The 20,082-nt window shown below is 30.9% G+C and overlaps 1 protein-coding gene across 1 annotated transcript; it reads left to right on the top strand.

The window, feature by feature from the left end:
- Positions 1–9,400: 9,400 nt before the first annotated feature.
- Positions 9,401–14,396, top strand: LOC126768582 (uncharacterized). The gene is made up of 3 exons (XM_050486774.1): positions 9,401–9,445; positions 13,563–13,665; positions 14,145–14,396. The coding sequence occupies exons 1-3, from the start codon at positions 9,428–9,430 to the stop codon at positions 14,276–14,278; spliced, it is 255 nt and encodes an 84-aa protein (XP_050342731.1). The 5' UTR covers positions 9,401–9,427; the 3' UTR covers positions 14,279–14,396.
- Positions 14,397–20,082: the final 5,686 nt, after the last annotated feature.

Genomic DNA, 20,082 nt, shown 5'->3' with positions numbered 1-20,082 from the left:
ATATCTTAATATAAAATACAATAAAATATAATTAGTTGCGAAGTTGCGAATCTTACATAAGTTCAAAGGAATAATGTTAAATGTAAAAGAAAAGTTTGCATAATTAATTAATTATTGGTACTAAAAAACAAACTAAGGTTCGCTCTACAAAGTCGACAATCGTACAGATTAATACTTTGTCAGGTAAAAACATATTAACTTTTATAATCATTTCAGTTCTGTACACACGGCCTAATTTAAACCAAAAAGCTTAACAGGTTTGACGCAACAAGTTTTAGTGGTAACAGTTTGTGCAACCAACTAACCAGGGTTCCTTTATGTAACGGTACTTGGCAATCGGCCGGACAATTGATCGAATTGACGTAACACTATTACTTTAGTATTGTACAAATATAAAATGTATCGTTTATCAACGGTACAAAGAAAGTCGACCGAAAGTGTCTGATATTTCTGAGAACAATTATATCATTATCTTAGAATTGTATGTTTGAGGAGGTTTAAATGTATATATTACGATATGTGTATAATATATATACATAGGAACCCGCCCTTGCTGCTCAATAGCTCATTCTGTGGGTGGTACCCGAGAGGGCTTGCACAAAGCCCTACCATCGAGTAAAACACTAAGTAATAACATTATCTAATTTAATAAAATATTCAAGAATTATATACTTACAACTCGTAAGTAAATCTGCCTCTTGGTGAATATCCCTATGTAGATGATGCTTTGGGGACTTTCATTTACAATATATACATAGGTATGTATCGCCGAGATGGTCCAGTGGTTAGAACATGAACATCTATCGATTACTGCGGGTTCAACATCGTACAAGATTTATTGTTTTCATTTACATAATTTGTGATTATAATTCATGTTTAATTAAAAAAATGTGTCATGTATACCATCGAGCACAATTTGACATATAAGCATGAATATAGCCTGTATTTGAACCTGTGATCTTTAGTTAAGATTCGTATATTCTACGCACTGGACACTCAGTTCATTGTGGTATATTTTGTCTCCATATATATATATATATATTTTGGGGGTTTTTATTTTATTTTTAAGAGATGATGATGAGAAATTGTAAGTCTATAATGTACTGTAGTTTACGTAAAGATTTTATGATTTTCTCAGAGACCACTGTTAATTGCTTATGGATTAAATTTAGATGGATATTCACTCAGAATTGATTTCACAACAATCTCAAACAGTCTCTTAGATGCAATGATAATAAATAGTACATAAAATACCGATAAAGGACACACCTTTTAGTTTTGTGAACGATTTAATTTATAAAGCTTATTTCATGAGAACTAAGTTAGCCAACTGAGAACCTGATTTCTGTTTTCAACATCATAATGAAGTCACGGACCACATCTAGAATTATCCTAACCACAGATACATTTATAGTATCGCTTACATTAATAACTCTAGCTGTAATAAAACCAAAATATATTATATAGAGAAAATAAATTAAATTAAACTTAAAATTTTCAAGATCATTTTTTAAATAGGATCATTCGAGTTATAGGGATATATGTGCAGAATGATAGAGAACAAAGTGGTATGTAATTACATATCATCGAATGAAATTTCAAGTAATTACTGTCTCGGTACAGATCTAACTTCATATATGCATACATACGTACCAGGAGCCCGTGAACGCCAGACATTCCTTGTTTTATAAAAGCTGAAAGATTCTCAGCGCTTTCTTTCAACCAAGAATGATGGATGGGCTACTATGGAGTTTGAGTTATCGTGGCTTTATCAGGTATCAAGCAACAAAGGTGTATAAAATACCACGGGCTCTTACTCTAATATTATAATCTAAGTTTATTTAAAAGAAGACTTTTTTTTTCTATTTATTCACATACTTTTACTCGCGTTTCATATAAATATGTATATAACTCATAACACGAATCTTAAACCGTGTCTTAGATCTGTTTTTTATATCGCCTGTGACATTGAACGGGCCGAGAGGTCTGGGTCAGATGGCGTAGATAATTATTTATTTACAATTACAATACTATTGCTTATTTTTGTAATCGGTTAGAAATAAACTCCGCCAGTTTATTTGAACTGTACCACAATGCACTAGCATTAATAATGTGCAATTTAATTAGTTATCTTATATTTTTTAAGAACTTTATTATTTGTATTTAGCATATGTCTAATGCATATTACTCCATATGTAACTGTCATTAATTGTCAATATTAATGAAGAAAAATATCGCAAAAAAAAGATAAGTGACTTCAAACTTGAACTGGTGTCGGTTTTTGTTAAAAGCAAGAACGTAAGATAAATCCGCTTATATATGAAATGTAAGTTATGTAACAGATTTTGTTATAATTTTTAAGTGATTGAAATTTATTTTTACATAGAAAAGACTCAATAGTATTTTTATATATCTTAAACAAATAGGTCCATTACAGTAAGTGTTATTATGGTTAAAACAAGAAAAAAAAATAGACTTGTCGCTTAGAAAAGCAGTTCACTCAATATCTTTATTACCTATTACATTTTATAGTAATGTACACACTTTCAGAATCCGGACTGTTACCAACTTTTTGACAGAAAACCCCTATACTAAAAACTATTTATCGGCTCGACCTGGGATTTGAACCTAGGACCTCGGAGTCTGTGGCCTTCTATATAGCCACCACTACAGCATCGAGGCAGTCACCTTACTACAACTTACTGCCAACCTATGTAGATATATATATATATATATATATATATATATATATATATATATCTACATAGATACATAACATATAAGGTATTTAAATAATTAATATAATAATACACATTATATTATCACAAAAAATCTTATCAATAAAACAAATTTATAAATACAAAACATGCTTATTAATTCGGAACATAGTTACAAACACCACACATTCACTAAATTAAATTACACTTAAATTACATTCTAATCTAAAATCCATTCTCACCTTACTCGAAATCGACATACAATCGAATTACCCAAATTCTGAACTAAGTATGGTACAAAAACTATATTATTTGAAGGAGCGCAGTTTACAACTCATTACCAAAAGACGTTATAAATGCAAATTTAATTAATATATTCAGAAAGATTAAAAAGTTATTTATTGGCACAAAATGTAGAATTCTAAGTTATGGTATAGTACTTTGTATATAATGTTATTTCCTAAGTTTAAGTGGACTTTGTTCTTTTTTAGGAAATAAATGTCTTAAACCTTATAAACCTTATTATCATGATGAAAGGTCCATGTCATTTGGCAACTAAACACTTGACAAAATATATTAAAACTTACCACTTTGAAAATGATATTACTATGATCATGACTACTACGAGTATATTACAATAATTTCAGTTCTATTTCATAGCATTTTTTTTTAATAATTGCGAGTATCAAGTCCTTGGCTTCCCTTACAAAACAGTTGTAATTATCTAGAACAATTTACTATGGGTCAGACGAAAGTTGAATCTTGCATAGAACCTGCTACCGTCAATAATTTGGTTGTATTAGATCCGCTCTCGTTTTAATTCGTACGGACTATTTATTTACTTTGATTTGTGTTTAAATATATATATATATAACGTTTTTAATTTTCACTTTATTAGATAATATTTTATTTACTTGTAGTATTTTATATGTCATTTTTTATTTAAGAATTTGTTACATGTAATTAGGTTGTTAAAATAAATAAACTGTGTACTTAGTACGTCCCAGAAGGTAGCTCTGCCTTATAAAAATAATCTTAAAAAATATAACTAGGTCATAAGGTTCATTTTTGAAGATCATAGACAAATATAGTTTGACTATAATACTATAAAAAATAACGGAGTAAACGAATGTGGCCGTTTTACGAAAACAAGTCTTAGTTAAAAAATTATATGTATACAGTTGCGAATAATAGAATAAACACATAAACTTCTCAAAACGGCAGGAATATTAATAATATAAGTTTGAAATAAAAAAAAACACCCAAAACTGAGCCCTGTTATAAACCCTTGGAGTTTATGGAGTCTATTTGAAAGATCGCACCGAGCACAAGATGATTTACAAATATAAGTATAAGATGATTCAGTTTTTACCCAAACTCGAATTCGCTATATTTAATCGTTAAAACGTTTTTAACGAGCCTGTTGATATTTCATTAGTTAAATCGTTAGTTCGTTATATTGTATTATTAAAAATCAAAGGCGGTATTTCATGTTATGCTGACGGGAGCTCTATCTTTAAAAAATTTATTGTTATTTAAATTAGAATTAGACATTAAAACATGAAAAAATGTCTTTAAAAGTTTCGTAATATTTTTTTATATTGGAGTTGTGTATTTCTCTCATGAAAACCGCTTAAACAGAATGAAATGTTGTTGTTATTATATGTGACTTTAAGAAATATTTTGTTACAATAATAATCTAATTAAAATTAAGTTAAATTACGCGTAATTTCATTTGGAATATATTTAGTCATACCTATCATACTTATCTTATCCATTGTGTGATAAAAAGGAACATTTTTTGTACAAACAAATCGCCTTACAAAGCTTTCTCTACATAGTTAAATGTTGACAACTGCTTATAAAGAAAACATAAATATAATAAAATATTTCACTCAACACGCTAACTACTTACTAACAATACATAATAATAATAATAATAATAATAATAATAATTGAATACGGTTTGACATTATCGTGTTATTATTCGTATTTAAAAAAATAAACGAAATGTAGGCAAAGTAAAATGTATGATGTGAAATAGGAAGTGCTTTTTATACTACATAGATTCCTATTATGTTTATCGTACCATGCTCTGATTATGAAATATTTGAAAACACTTGTTACTAAAGATGGTGGCTTGCGCTGATCTAGAAACGAAGACTTGGATTTGTTTGAGGTCAACTTTTTTTTTTTTTGATTATTAATGTACACGAACTGGCCAGTGACGCTGTAAAAAATATTAACCATCCCTTATACCGCTAATGCGCCTTCGACCTTGGGAACTAAGATGATATACATATGTAGTCAATTCTAAAATATTCAAATTATTTGTTAAACTCAACGCTACGACCGACACGTATATAATTTAGAATAACCTAATATTTATTGAAGTTAATTTGATTACAAATTTTGTTTTAATGTTATTTAATTTCATGATATGATTTTTACAACTACCGACATTATAATGACTTAACTTTTGTATAAAAAGCGATGTATTTACAATGAACGATCATAATTATTGTTGAACTTGAGCAGGGTGGTTACTCTGCCTGTTTAAATAAATATTGTTTATAACCACCCAACACTTCTTTCGCTATCCTGGCCCACCTTCTGTTTCGTTTTAGATCAAAACTCTTACCCACGTTATGTGTTTCTATTCTTATTAGTCTTTAAATATAACACATATTCGTAAAATGTATACTACGGAACCATCGACCGCGTGATCTGACACGAACTTATCTATATTATTTTCTTAATAGTGTCTAGTCGTTATTTGTTATTTCAACAACAATCAAAGAGAATCAAAAGTTTTGAAATATTTTGATTGAAAAACGTGAGTCAAGGAAATGTTGCAGTTAGTAAAGTTTTTACAGTATAATGAGTTAAAAAAGGTTCATGCTAAGGGCGACCGTAGACTATTGTTCATACATTTAAAAGTGCTGAGCTCCTACTTCATAGAGGGAATTAGCAATAATGCTACTAAACAGGTGTATCAAAGGATAATTGTATTAATTTATATTATATACTAATAAATAAGTAGACGTGTTTTTTATTTAGCCTAACTGAAAAACTAATAAGTCAATACACTTAAAATTTATATCAAAAGGTGCAGCGGAGAAGAGCATTGGTAGGTATTAGACTGGTAAATGACTTACTAAATGGTAAGTGGTCACCAACACCCATAGACATTGGCATTGCAATGCGCCATTTCCCTTTGGGACGAAGAGTCACTCTTCAAACTGGAATACAACAATTTTTAATGTAGAAAAAAATATGGTGATTAGTGGTTGGGTGGTACTTAACCAGACGGGCTTTAAGCAGAGGGATTTAAGCAGAGGGCTTTTAGTATATAATATTATTGTATGTAAGTAAATGCGCATCGCAGTTTGACCCGCTTTAAATTTAGACTAATGACGTACTTGTAACATATAAAGCATGACAGTTAACATAGCCAGCTATATCTTGTCATTTATTCGAAATAGATTTCAGACGATTTTGATAGTTTATAAACATATATATGTTTATATATGTTTATTTATTTATTATTTATTTTGGGAAACATACAGCATAATATATCATGTATAAAGAACGTATATTTTAAAGTTTTTAATGCTGACCTGAAATGCTGTAAAATGTGTTATATTCGTGACTGAAACTCAGTAGAGTAGTATCTTTTATGGCTGCAGATCTCAAAGAAGTAGAGTTACCACCCACCTCAAAATCAGGTATTAATCGCGACCGGCTGTTACTTTACTCTTACACATTCGGTATGGAATTAGATAGGGCTGAATTTCGTGTGATCATATCGTGTGTATTCTATATAGAATGAGGAACGCGGATCAGTAAACGCAGCGTGGAGCGCCCTCCAGTCAGGTGGACCGATGAACTGAAGACAGTGGCGTGAAACTTTGTTGCAACTTGGGACAGGTCTATGTCCAGCAGTAGATGAGGATTGGTTAACGATGACCTTATTATCGTGCACATAACAAACTAACATAAAATAAATTTCACAACCACAAGCGTAAAACATTGTCGTGTACAACAATTAATATTAGCGACCTTTGTTATCATACGGAAACGCGTATTGAAACTAGTTTGCAATGAAGATATTTGTGAAGGTCATCCCCACATTAAACGTATATTATTTATTATTTCATTAAAAAATATAACTTATGATTTACTTAGGGTTGAGTAATAATTTATCATTCGCCACTGGAAATTGTTTTCTTGAAATAATTTTCTGGAAAACAAAACATAGACCAGAGCAATAACATAATTGATTTATTTATCTATTGTATACAAACAATATATGAATAAAGAACAATAACACTGGATATCTTCGTCATTATATGATTTATCTACTTAAAACAGTTTTAATAACATCAACCCCCACTGGAGCTGCGTGGTCGCTTAAAAATTTTTAACTCAAAGGGTACTTTGCCTAGCAGTTTAACATTTAGAGGCAATTTTATTACTTTTAATTAGTTTCTGTCAATTTAGATATGGTTGATTAGAATACTGAAAATGATTTTGTTTGATACATACAGAATTGAAGTAAATGTGTATAAATTGTATGTTGTAATAAATGTAATATAAATGTAATATAAATGCTTATCACGCGGAGTAGACTCAATTGTACTACTGTAATTAGTGTCTTTCAAACTTAAATTTCCGATCAAAATAAAACATTAAAGCGCTTAAATAAATATAATAAACTTAAAAAAGGGCAATTAGATACTTAGAATTAGATACTATTATAATTACGACTTCACGTTTAAAGCCTGTCTGGGTAGGTAAAGGACTCTCATTACATATTCTACCGCCAAAATGTCCGCCGTTGTCTATTTACTATCAAATCATCCATTTGCCGGTGTACTTTACTTTGCAAAATATGTCATTTTTTTAAAGTATTCGTGCAATATCCGTTTATAACGAATTATTAATATTCATATTTACCCCTCAAACTAAGAACCCGAGGTGTCAGTATAAAAACTGATACTTTTACATCGCTAAGCACTTGAAAAAAAACTTACTTAAACTTAAAAATAAAAAGTGATCACCGTATTAATAAACTTACATACGCTTGAAATTCATATTATGTGGCGCACGCTTTATAAGTACATGCTTAACTTTAGTATTAGCAATTGGAATTTGTTTGTCAAGGCTTCATACTAACCTCATTGCTGAGTCAAGTAGAAGTAACATGTGCTAAATATCACAAAATATGATAACATAAGTTCTTTAAAGTTAGTAAAATAATATTATATTGTAGCAGGTATATTAGTTACGCAATGTAAAGAGATTGCTGTTTTTTTTATAGAATAGGAAGGCGGACGAGCATATGGGTCACCTGATGTTAAGTGGTCACCAGCGCCCATAGACATTATTCGTGAGTATCGTCTTAGTTTCCAAAGTTGGTTGCGCATTTATGATGTACGGAAATGTTAATATTTCTAACATAGCCAACGTCTATGGTGAGATGCAACTACAATTAAAAAGAAATAACATTTTTATCATTACGTAACACAAATTATGTCACACATCCAGTTTATCTGCCTATCATAAAAATACAAATGCGAAATATTACATTCACTATATAATAATACGTAAATAAAAGAGAAAGTAATTGCTAAAAATCACATTGGCTTATTATCATCGTACACTTAGAATAAAATATTAAGCACTTTAGATTAGAACAACGACAGACGTAATCGTTAAATTAAGATCCGTCTACCAAACTTGAAATTTAAATTTTAACACACTAAATAAGACCCCTTTATTGCTTACTTGTACGTTTGCTAGTTTATATAAGCTATATACAAACTTAAAAGCAAGCTTTTATTCAGGGTTAATGTATGTGTTTCATTCATAAAAATGTGTACAAAGTAGAGGGGAAGTTAAGCTATCACCTTCCAATATTAGATTACTACGGTTGTATCAAATTATTGTGTATTTCGATTTGTGAAATTTGTTTTCAGGTTAAAGACAAAAATGTATGTAGACCATGTTGAATATACTTGAACAAATTCCAGTGTCACATTTCTTTTGTTAATTATCTTATATATATATACTACCTGTGTAAAAACCATATTGGAGGGAAATGTGCAATAACCTTAAAATTGTGTTGTGTTATTTATATTTTGTTATTTATTTTAAAGAAATAAGAATAATTTATTGATTACATTCCTTTATTTAACCCCATTAAAAATCAATTTAAAAAAATAATGTTTACATTTTAAGCCTTCAAATTAACTCAAATTACGTAGTATAAATCCTTGTAAACCTTTCAACTTCCAGAATGTTACAGCCTTTGGATACCTATATGATATTTTAACTAATTTAAAATGACCCGCATAGGTATACTATTTCTTCTATACAAAATGAATTATATATACAAAACTATTACTATATCCGTATTCACCGTTTATTGCCAAACGATCGCGATTATGGATAAAATTGATATAATTTATTTCTTGACAGTCAGTACATACAAAGCCAAGAAAGACAGAATAAATGCTACTTATAGTGATTGACTTAAATTGCGCACGTGTTTGCTATTTACGGAAAATGTTCCTAAACATCCAATTAATTGGTTATGTTAAATCGCTCTGATTCGAGGGTCGCATCTTTCTGTATATATAGAGCACGGGCGCCGCGCGCGTTGTTTATTTAATATTAAGTGCCAGTATAAACTGCCCGTGATCACCATGCTCGCGATTAAACAGGTTCGTTGATTTTTGTTGTTCAATAACTATGATTCATTTATACTAAGACAGTGCTAGAATGGACAAGGTAGATTTATTTTATGTACAATATACTACTATCTAAGTATCCGACAGGCCGCGAGGTTCGTGGGAAAGTTAGGGGCGGCGATAGAGCTATCTTTATGGACTGTTCTGAGCTGGAATATTTCTTAGATAAGACTAAGTATTTTGATTTATATACCCTACCATTAAAATATAACATAAATTGTTAAAAAAATATAATTTATTAATTAATTTTCTATAATAAAATCATTTTTTTTTCGTAAGATGTATCATTTAAAATTGTTAATATTATGCATTTATATTTGAAAAAAAAATCCTTTAAAAAAATTCAAGATGGTGGTTAACGCTCGCCATTTAAATTCACACTTACCTTCTAACATATTTCAAATAAAATATTGGTTTTTATGGGTTATTTCTAGCACTAGAAGTGAAATACCAAATAGTCGACCAATCAGATTTATATCTCGATATCTATAAGGAGATGGATATCTCTATATGTCTGTGGCTGAGCCGCTAACAATAAGATACATAATAAGATTAAGCACTTGGATCATAATCTAAGGTTAGTTCAAAGGAAAGGCACGACTGAGTTTGTCAAGTTCTAATGTGTGTGTTATTAGTCTTGTGTGACAGTGAAGGGCAATATCGCGAGGAAACCTTCATGTGTCGGAAGAAATTTTGATAATTAAATATTATTATTGTAATGCGATGGCTCGTGATTAAATATTTTTATATATATTCGTCGGCCTAGTGGCTTATAAGACTGCACATCCCGAGCTCCTAGTATAAACAGTAAATCATTGTGACCATAAAAAAATACATATTAAAGGACAAGTAATCTTAATCAAATTCCATTTTTGTACTAAAACCTTATTTCACTATATTGCAAGCCTAATGCAGCGTTCGTATGTGTGTCAAATTATATGCCCATAAGAAAAAATTCTGTGTTCGTCTTCCAATAATTGCAATTTTAATTTCGTTTTATAATTGTATACATACTTCCATGATTAGTAAGTAGGTCATGTAAGATTTCGTAGAATTTGAATCACGGGAAATTTTACTAACAAATTGTCACTTTATCGCAATCGAATCGAAATGTAATTGTTTTGCAGTTTAACTGTTTTTCTATTCTACACAACAACCCAGTTGCGTTTCGGGTGAAGTTGGATCGGAATAGAATCGGGAACGTATCGTAACGGAAATATAGCGCTCGCTTCCTATAGTACGTTGACGTATAAAGTAACACGAATGCAAGTTTTATATAAGATAGCTTCGCTCGCGTCATAATTCAGGGGCTGAATTCTAGTATATCGATTACAATACGTTCCCGACTTAATTCTGATCCAACTTTGAATAATATATTTTTATTCGAATCGGAACCGAACCGATAATATGTTAACATATACCGTTATGTCAAAATCCAACTCAATTGTTAACTTTTATACCAATAGTCGATAATTAAATTAAAGAATAGGGAAACGGATAAATGGCAACGATCACAAATTTGGCGCTGTAAGAAATATTAACCATCCCTTTCATATTAAATGTACCACAAGCCTTGTAAATTGATATGTTATGGTCCCTTGTACCCGTAGTTACACTAGCTGACTCTCCATTTAAACTGGAACACAACAATATCACCTAGGTATTTCTATTTGGAGGTAGAATATGCGATGAGTAGGTGTAACTTATCAAGCTTGTACAAAGACATACCGCCAAATAGACTTGCTGTTTATGTTTATTACACTTATTTATTTAAGTAACAACTGTTATTAACAACTTTTTTATGTTTATACTTTTACATATCGAGCCTCAATTCCTTTCATAAAGCGATCTTGAAACATTTAATAAAATCCAAATCTAGTTGCAATTATTTTAAGCAGGAAGTTAAAATTCGCAATAGTTGCTGACATTGTGCATAAGCCTTAAGTTCAAGGTTTGATTTTTAGCTTATGCAAATCACATTCAATTACAGCCTAAATTCTACAAAATGGTATTTAAAATTGAGTAGTAAATATTTGTAAAAGCGATACTTATTTAATACTAATAACTTTGTTTGGTAAACAGGCGAGTTTTAATAAGAACTTTTTTAAAATATATAATAAATTTAAAATATATATTTTAAATATATATATATGTCCTAATATACCTAATCTAATGGACAATGACGATCTACGACTACAAGTCTATTCTAGTATTGGCCCTACCTGAGAATTGAACCCAGGTCTTCCGGGTCAACTGCCTTATATCTAACTAGATAGACCAACGAGGCAGTCAAAAGTATTGATAAGTACAAAAGCTCGTCAAGGTTTCTTCCAGTAAATATCATTACCATTCATGTCAATCGTTAACTAACTCGAGGAGTTTTTACTAAGTAGAAAACGTTGAAGAGAAATTGTTTATAATTAAACTACAGCGAATATTTTCTATTTAACAAAACATATATTCATCACAGATCCTGAGGGAAATTTATTTTTGGATCGAGAGGAAAGAAAGCTATTGACACAAATACCTAACATATAAAATCTATAAATTATTCATGATAAAACAAATATTTTATAATTACTCCGTCACTATCACTTTATATTATAAAACAAACCGTGTGCGAATGGATTCTCTTACGGTTTTCACATACATAATTCATTAAAGGTTTTGAGTAAATTGGGTAAAATATAACGATAATTATTAAAGATATCGGAAAAATCAAGCCGATTGGGAATCATGCTTTATTGGCGTTCGCCGCATAAACAAATGGAATATGTTTTACTATATAAACGCGTTTTATTTAGACCTTTATTCTACCCGGGCAAATCTCGGATAAGTTGCTATTTATTTATATAATAATTTTAGCGATGTAGTTTTTAGTAATTAAAGTAAGGTGAAATGTTTAACTTCGAATTTGCATAAACACTTAATTTTTTGTGTATTAGTCTGTAATTTGTTTTTTTGTTAAAATATTTATATCAAGTTATTTCTACAATCGTTTTTGTTCTGTGTGCTTTGAGGCTATATGAGGTCTAGCTAAGGTCTTAAAGTACACGTTGTCACTATTGAGATATAATATTATGTATAACGTTACGTTAGATGACATTGTTTGTTGGAATGTTCATGGTCTAATATTGAATATTATATATTAGTTCGCTCCATGCCTTATATAGGAAAGGCCTTAGCATTATTCATACAATTGATGGATGGAGACTCAATAGCTTAATAAGCATATTATATATAGGTGATAGTTCCTATTTCGATCCTGATTTCTTGAGCAATGCCAGATAATATAGATAATCACACAAAACCCTGTTTCATCTCCCAAGGACCACGTATACATTTCTGAATGCTTCCTCTGTACAAAATGGTTGTACTCACAAATAAGTTTGTGGTAGTTAATCGTAAGGTTTACGATTATCAACAGAGGAAAATATGAATAGGTATTATTTCTCAGCGAAACATTGCATTGATATATTTTTTAATATTAATGCTGAAGTGACCAACGATTATATGTAGATAGTAGTTTATCAGGATGAAATGAGATTACCGTTTGAGAAAATACTTACTTATTAACATAATTATTTAATTTAAGTATTGTGATAGAAGAGCGCTGCTTCCTAGCACAAGTAAATAATTTGCCCCATTTACTATGCATGTATCTTGACTAAGTTACGGAAAATTTTTTTTTGTTTATGTATTACGAAGAAAATATGACGTGCACTTATAAAGTAAAAAGCAGAGATGGCCTAGTAGTTACAAACCGTGACTCTTAACCGATGATCGTGGGCTCAAACCCGGCCAGCACCACTGAATTTTCATGTGTTTAATTTGAGTTTATAATTCATCTCGTGCTTGACGGTGAAGGAAAACATCGTAAGGAAACCTGCATGTGTCTAATTTCATTGAAATTATGCCACGTGTGTATTCTACCAAACCGCATTGGAGCAGCGTGGTGAAATAAGCTCCAAACCTTCTCCTCGAAAGGCCTTAGCCCTGCAGTGGGACATTAATAGGCTGTTACTTATAATGTAAGTGAACGACTGACAAGTTTCATTATTTTTCATACAATTTTTTGTAAATATTTCAGATATTAGTCCTGATTTTCGTCTCGTGCGCTGTGCTTATGTTGTGCGAGGCGAGACCTGACAGCGCGGGTCATGCTCCGTTGCCTGGACCAGGACTTTCATATGGTAATTTTTATTTTTAGAGCACGTTTAATATATGATCCTTCAAAGGAACAAATGTAGCAAGCCTTAACGAACAGGCACTATATTAAAAAAATGAAAAGTTTTTATAACTTACCAAAAGTAAGCTTTAGTAGTATATAATATGTCAAGTTAAAAACAGTGCATCTTTGTGATTTTTTTTTTGTGTGTTAGTAATTGGTAAAATTATTTATAATTTAATGTACAAACAATATACAATTTAAAGTATATAGAGCGGTAAAATCTGAAAAAACCGGAAAATCACAAAATGGTTATAATTGACTATATCAGGTAGACTTATATATTAGGTTTTATATTATAGCAAAGTTAAATATATGACTTACGTCTCTTCTTCGTTTAAATATAGTAAGTCTACAGCTATAGCTTCATAACATGAAACAAAAATTTTAATATGTAAAAAATTAAAAAATATAACATATTTATAAAATTAATTACTTTTATAGGTGGCATTCCTTACGGCAGTATGAGCGGCAACGTTGCTGAATACTTCAGACAGCAAGGGCCATCTATCGGACGAGGTGGGAACTTCCACACCGCTGCTGCCATAAATTACGCGCCAATTGAGCAGTTCTTATAATAGATGGCGTAAACAATAGTTATATTTAATTTATTTTTATAGTCTTATATTCACGCTCAGGCCAATTTCTTATTATTTGGGTTGAGTATTCATGTTTTATAATTAAGTGATTCAAGATTAATTGTTGAATTACACATAATTATAAAAATATTTTATTGTCTTTATTATATTCCGTAAATTCTATGTTATAACATTATTCGACGAAATTATCCCAACTTTTTGAACACCCGACGTAAAAAGTGGAATGTTATATAATATTTAATTTGTGGTTCTGTTGTATTGTAGCTTCCAAACGAATGGACCGATTTTGATGTGGTTTTTTTCTTTATGAAATCTGATGTGATCGAGATGGTTCTCATCTATAAATTATGATGACCTGTTCAAGTGAAAATCATCAGCTCATTTAATATTTTAAGAAAGGGTTTTACTAATATTCATAGGTTCGATTCATTTTAAATTGCGGTTTTCCGATGCGACGACTTTTGTATTTCCATTTTTTTTTTTTTTTTTTTTTTTTTTTTTTTTTTTTTTTTTTTTTTTTTTTTTTTTTTATAGAAAAGGAAAGCGGACGAGCATATGGGCCACCTGATGGTAAGTGGTCACCAACGCTCTTAGACATTGGCATTGTAAGAAATGTCAACCATCGCTTACATATCCAATGCGCCACCAACCTTGGGAACTAAGATTTTATGTCCCTTGTGCCTGTAATTACACTGGCTCACTCACCCTTCAAACCGGAACACAACAATATCAAGTATTGCTGTTTTGCGGTAGAATATCTGATGAGTGGGTGGTACCTACCCAGACGAGCTTGCACAAAGCCCTACCACCAGTAGAATTATTTCATATTTCATATTTCATATTATAATGCAGTTAAAGGGCCAACAAACACATTTGGCTTTTACTGTTTAGAGGTATTTTTGGTGTTAAATTTTTATTTTTTAATAAAGAGTATTTTCATTTTGAAACGTAATGATTATTACGTATTTATATATGTAAGTGTAAGTACTCCTCATGCAAATAAATATCAATGGAATTTGAAATTAACATGTAATTTGTTATATGACAATACTATCGGATACTCGTGGGAATATTCAAAATACAATACGGATATTATTATCGTAGACTTTGGTCGCTTGACCAGGCAGTTATATGTATACGTTTTAGAAGAAATAAGAAATTATTTTTTTATTATATTTAATACTATTTTACAAAAATATGTTTTACAAACGGTCATAGAAAAAATAAAAATCCATTGCTGTAATGGTCGAAAAGGTCAAGGAAAAGGAAAGGAAAGGTTGAGCTTATTATTATTAAAATCTCAGAGATGCTTGTCTTAGTCTTGATTTAAATCTTCAATTTTCGAAGAAAAAAAGTTTAATAGTGATTAAGGTTCAGACTTTAATTAAATTTTTATACGAAAATTTACTAAGTATTAGTATTAATGGTTATCTAAAATTATGATCTGCGTTGATACGTCTTTTCAATTTCATTAACCTCTTATCCTTTTTTGTATAACATTTTACAACTTCTTTTTCTTGTTCTGCCTAGGGTTTTCCCGGCCTAGGGTCCGCTTTCTTACATAGGAAACCTCAAGTGAAGTGAAGGCATAACCTCCACTTTGCTCGATCTAAAACATGCTCCTTGGTGAGATCGTGCTCTCAGGTCATTCTTCACGACATCGAGCCAACGCTTCTTGGGCCTGCTGCGGAATCTAGGGCTTCGACAACAAGGTCAAGACATCGGTTTCCGAGATAGCCCGGCGGCTTGCGGCTGATGTGGCCAAGCCAACGTAGACGGCCTTCCTGCAACTTATCCGCTACATCGCGAACGCCGAGGCTGCCACGGATGTGCTTTTTACGAATTCGATCTAGTCGCGTAATTTCACACATCCATCGCAGCATCTTCATCTCCGCGATGTGAAGTTGCTACACATGTTTTTCAAGAGTTAGCCACATCTCGATGCCGTAAAATAGGATTGGTCGGATGATACACTTGTACACAAGGCCCTTTAATTTCATGGGTATTCTGCGATTACAGATGACGCCGGTGACTTCTCGCCATTTAGCCCTTTGGAATCTGGCATAACAGTTTACAACAATAAAACACATACACATATACTCTGTATTCCGATGCGAAGATTAAGTGAACTAGTGTAATCGCAGTTAACAATAGAAATAAAAGAAAACGATTACAAAAGCAATTTCCTTATATTATTACATTATAATGAAAATGTACAAATAAACCTATATCAAATGAAAAATAAATAAAATTGTTAGTTGTTATTATGACAGGTAATTTGTTTGGTGACATAATAAATTTACTAGGCCTACCGTCACGCATCGCCCGCGTAGCTGGCGAGTATACCATTAGATTACTTAAACCTAGTAATGAGCACTTAGGTAACCCAAAACTCATTTTGTTTCGTAGCATACCTATTCTGAAATCAGTATTACATATACCGTACCGTAACATCCTGTGAATATCCTACTGCTGGGCTAAGGACTCCTCTCCCCCCTTTTTTTTTTGAGGAGAAGGTTTGGAGGTTATTCCACCAAACTGTTCCAATGCGGGTTGGTGGAATACACATGTGGCAGAATTTCAGTGAAATTAGACACATGCAGGTTTCCTCACGATGTTTTCCTTCACCGTCAAGCACAATGTATTTAAATCATCGGTTAAGATTCACGCGTTTTTTACCACTGGGCCATCTCGGCTTTTTATATTATATATAGGTATATTATATAGTCATAAATAAACCATTGTAATGAGATTTGTATTATAATATAAAAAATACCATACAATGTATGCCCTAGCCTGTAAGCTGTACCTTCGTATTGCCAATATAAATGACAGGAGTAAAGATCAACAAGCCTTAAATTTACATATTCCTTGCAATTTGATAGCATGAATGAATGAATGAATGCATACAATCTATACCAATATTATAAATGCGATGTAACTCTGTCCGTTACACTGTTAATGCACTAACCCGATTTTGATAAAATTCAGTATGAAGCAAGCAGGAACCCCAAGGACGGACATGGCTACTTTTTGGCGAGTATTAAGTAAAAAGTAGTTTCTTCCCGTAACACGCGCGCGAATATTTCTTGGTAAATATATTTTATTTGTAATATAATACTCAATATTCCATTTAATTACTTATATCCACTTAATTTTTACTTCCAAAATCTGATAATAACTTCGTTGAAAATTAAAACGCCATTTTTATTAACATTATACATTAACAAAACCATAGATTATTATTTAAGACTGCACGTTTTGTAGAATTTAATTCGAAAATTTGTAGAATTCGATTCAAGACTACGTTTAGAAATTTCAAATTCTAAACGTAATCTTCGTAAACCTAGATTACTAGCCCTGCACACACAAGACACTTGCAAACACAGACAAATTATGCTCAAAAGAATATCACCTAAAAAGGAGCATAACTATATAACAATTTACTATCATATTTAAAAAAATTAAAATCATACAACGTTTTTAAAACTATCGAAATATTTAATTCAAAAAAGCTCTAATATAGTTTTAATTAATAATGCTTTCAAAATACAACCGTTGAACACTCGTTCAACTCACACATAATTTGTTATGTTTTTGACAACCAAAGATATGTATAATATATCTCCCATGTTCTCATGTGTCTGTTTTGTCTTTTTAAAAAATATATCTTTAAACCTTTAAATATTATTTTTACTTTGGTATTGATATGTAATCGATATCGTTCTATTACAGTCTGAAGAAAATACGTTTGGTATTGTAAATGACAACGCGTCCTTAATTGAACATTCGTTTCGGTAACCGTCTATAAATATATTTTTTTAATGATTAAACCGAAAAAGAAGTGAATTTTTATATAATATAAGTATTAACATTTTATATAATATAAGTATTAACAAAATTAAGCATTAAATAATATTTTAAAATAAGGATAAAATGCGAATCATTTTATTTGAAACCAGAACCTAAATTAACGTTCATTACGTTGAAATTTTTTCTATATTAAGAATAACCCGACCAAGTCAATAAACTTTTTACTTACTAACTTACTAACCTAAAACCAACATAAATATTTCCTACTTAAAAAAAAGGTGAATGAATTTGTTCTTTTACTAAAAAAATCACATGAAAATCCCAATCATATATTAGGACCAATAAATATTCCGTACACGGAGAATCTTCTTACATTCATTGAGAACTTTTCAAGTCGCTCCCGTGACGCGAGCACGTGTTTGACAATTCCATAATCGACTTCATATTACAGTTCACATTTATAAAAATGCTTAATGCTATTATAAGCCTTATTGTAATGTAATAGAGACGTCAGTCGCTTATATAAGTTATGAAAAATCTTCTCTGTTACGTACTGTATATTTATTGTATATTCGAAACATGTATCGATGCGGTATTTTTTAGCGGTCAATGAAATATATTTGGAAATACATTATAACGCGATAATAATTCGGAGAAAAGCATTACACATTGTTATAAATGGCAGATAAATGTAATATGTACTGAATTATTTTAGTATCTATTATATATTTTTTTATATATTTTTTGTATAATTCAATATTATGTACAATGTGTTTTATCAATAATAACGCAACAACTTTAGATTCAGTATCGTTTGTTGGTATATTTTATTTGTGTTATTGTATTTTTTTTCTCTAAAGTTTTATTTATCAATTTGTGTACTGGGTACAAAGAATTTAATTATTGTTCAATACAATGTATTTGTAAATTTCAAATTGTAATGTATTTTATAAAATTTCAGTTACATATAAAACGAATACTTCACTATCAAATTAAAAACTCAATAACTATGTTTTATGTCTGACGTCAAAGCACAGATGCTCTCTACTTTACTCTCTTGAAATCAACGATTGACACATGCTCAATATAAAAATAAGAACTATAAATTGTAAAATTAAAAAAAGGTGTTAATCATATTGTTTTAATGAAGTACAGCGAGACTTTACAGCTTAGAAGCATGATCGTATAATCAATGTCACACATAATACACCGTAAGGGTTAGTGAATAAAATTAACAAAAGCCATCTCAATGACAGATGTAATGAAGAGAAACGCGCGAGGAAGGATGAAGCCGCGATGGCTGCGTCCGTTCTCTGACTTTGGATATAGTCATAAGCAACGCGGGCTGGGGAAGATGTCTTGTCAATCGGTGTGATTTGTGAAAGTCAAAGATAGAACTGGGTAAACATATTGACAAGGCCAAGGGCGAACTGTGGGCGTCTAACGTTTTACATGATTGTGATGAAGCAGGCTGGGCAGAGAGACCAATAAGAGCTCACCTTTTTCTTCTAATACACTATGTATTAGGTCAATTAAGTCAAGGTTGTCGGTTCACATGGCTGGAGGCAACCTATGCTGCCCTTGCCGATCTATGGTCTTCACTCAAGGACTCGACTGCTCCAACGGCTAAAACAATCAAATAAATTATAATTATATTTATAGAATCAGATCAATAAAAAGTCATAAAAATATTTTCCCAGTCAAACTTGAAAGGAACAGCTCGAAAGGCTGCTGCTGTCATAATAATTAAATTTAATAGAAAAATCGCCTTAAATATTATTGGAGTTAATTTTTTTTAAATATTATCGCTTTCGTCTATAGTATGTGTACAATCATTCTCGAGGAAACAGCACCCATTGTGTTAAGCGACCCTACTTATCTAATTACGGACCGCCCCTGATTACAACGACACGAAATTACATTACAATGTATATTTTTTGTTAATACATAAAACGATATTAAATACAATA

Source organism: Nymphalis io, chromosome 5 (genome assembly GCF_905147045.1).
Source record: "Nymphalis io chromosome 5, ilAglIoxx1.1, whole genome shotgun sequence".
In the NCBI taxonomy this organism is placed as follows: Eukaryota; Metazoa; Arthropoda; class Insecta; order Lepidoptera; family Nymphalidae; genus Nymphalis; species Nymphalis io.
The sequence above is the reverse complement of the archived record's forward strand: the minus strand, read 5'-3'. Positions and strand labels throughout refer to the sequence as shown.

Coding starts and splice junctions, on each gene's coding strand:
- LOC126768582 (XM_050486774.1), top strand. Junction 13,666..14,144: donor TGGACCAGGACTTTCATATG/GTAATTTTTATT, acceptor TTACTTTTATAG/GTGGCATTCCTTACGGCAGT.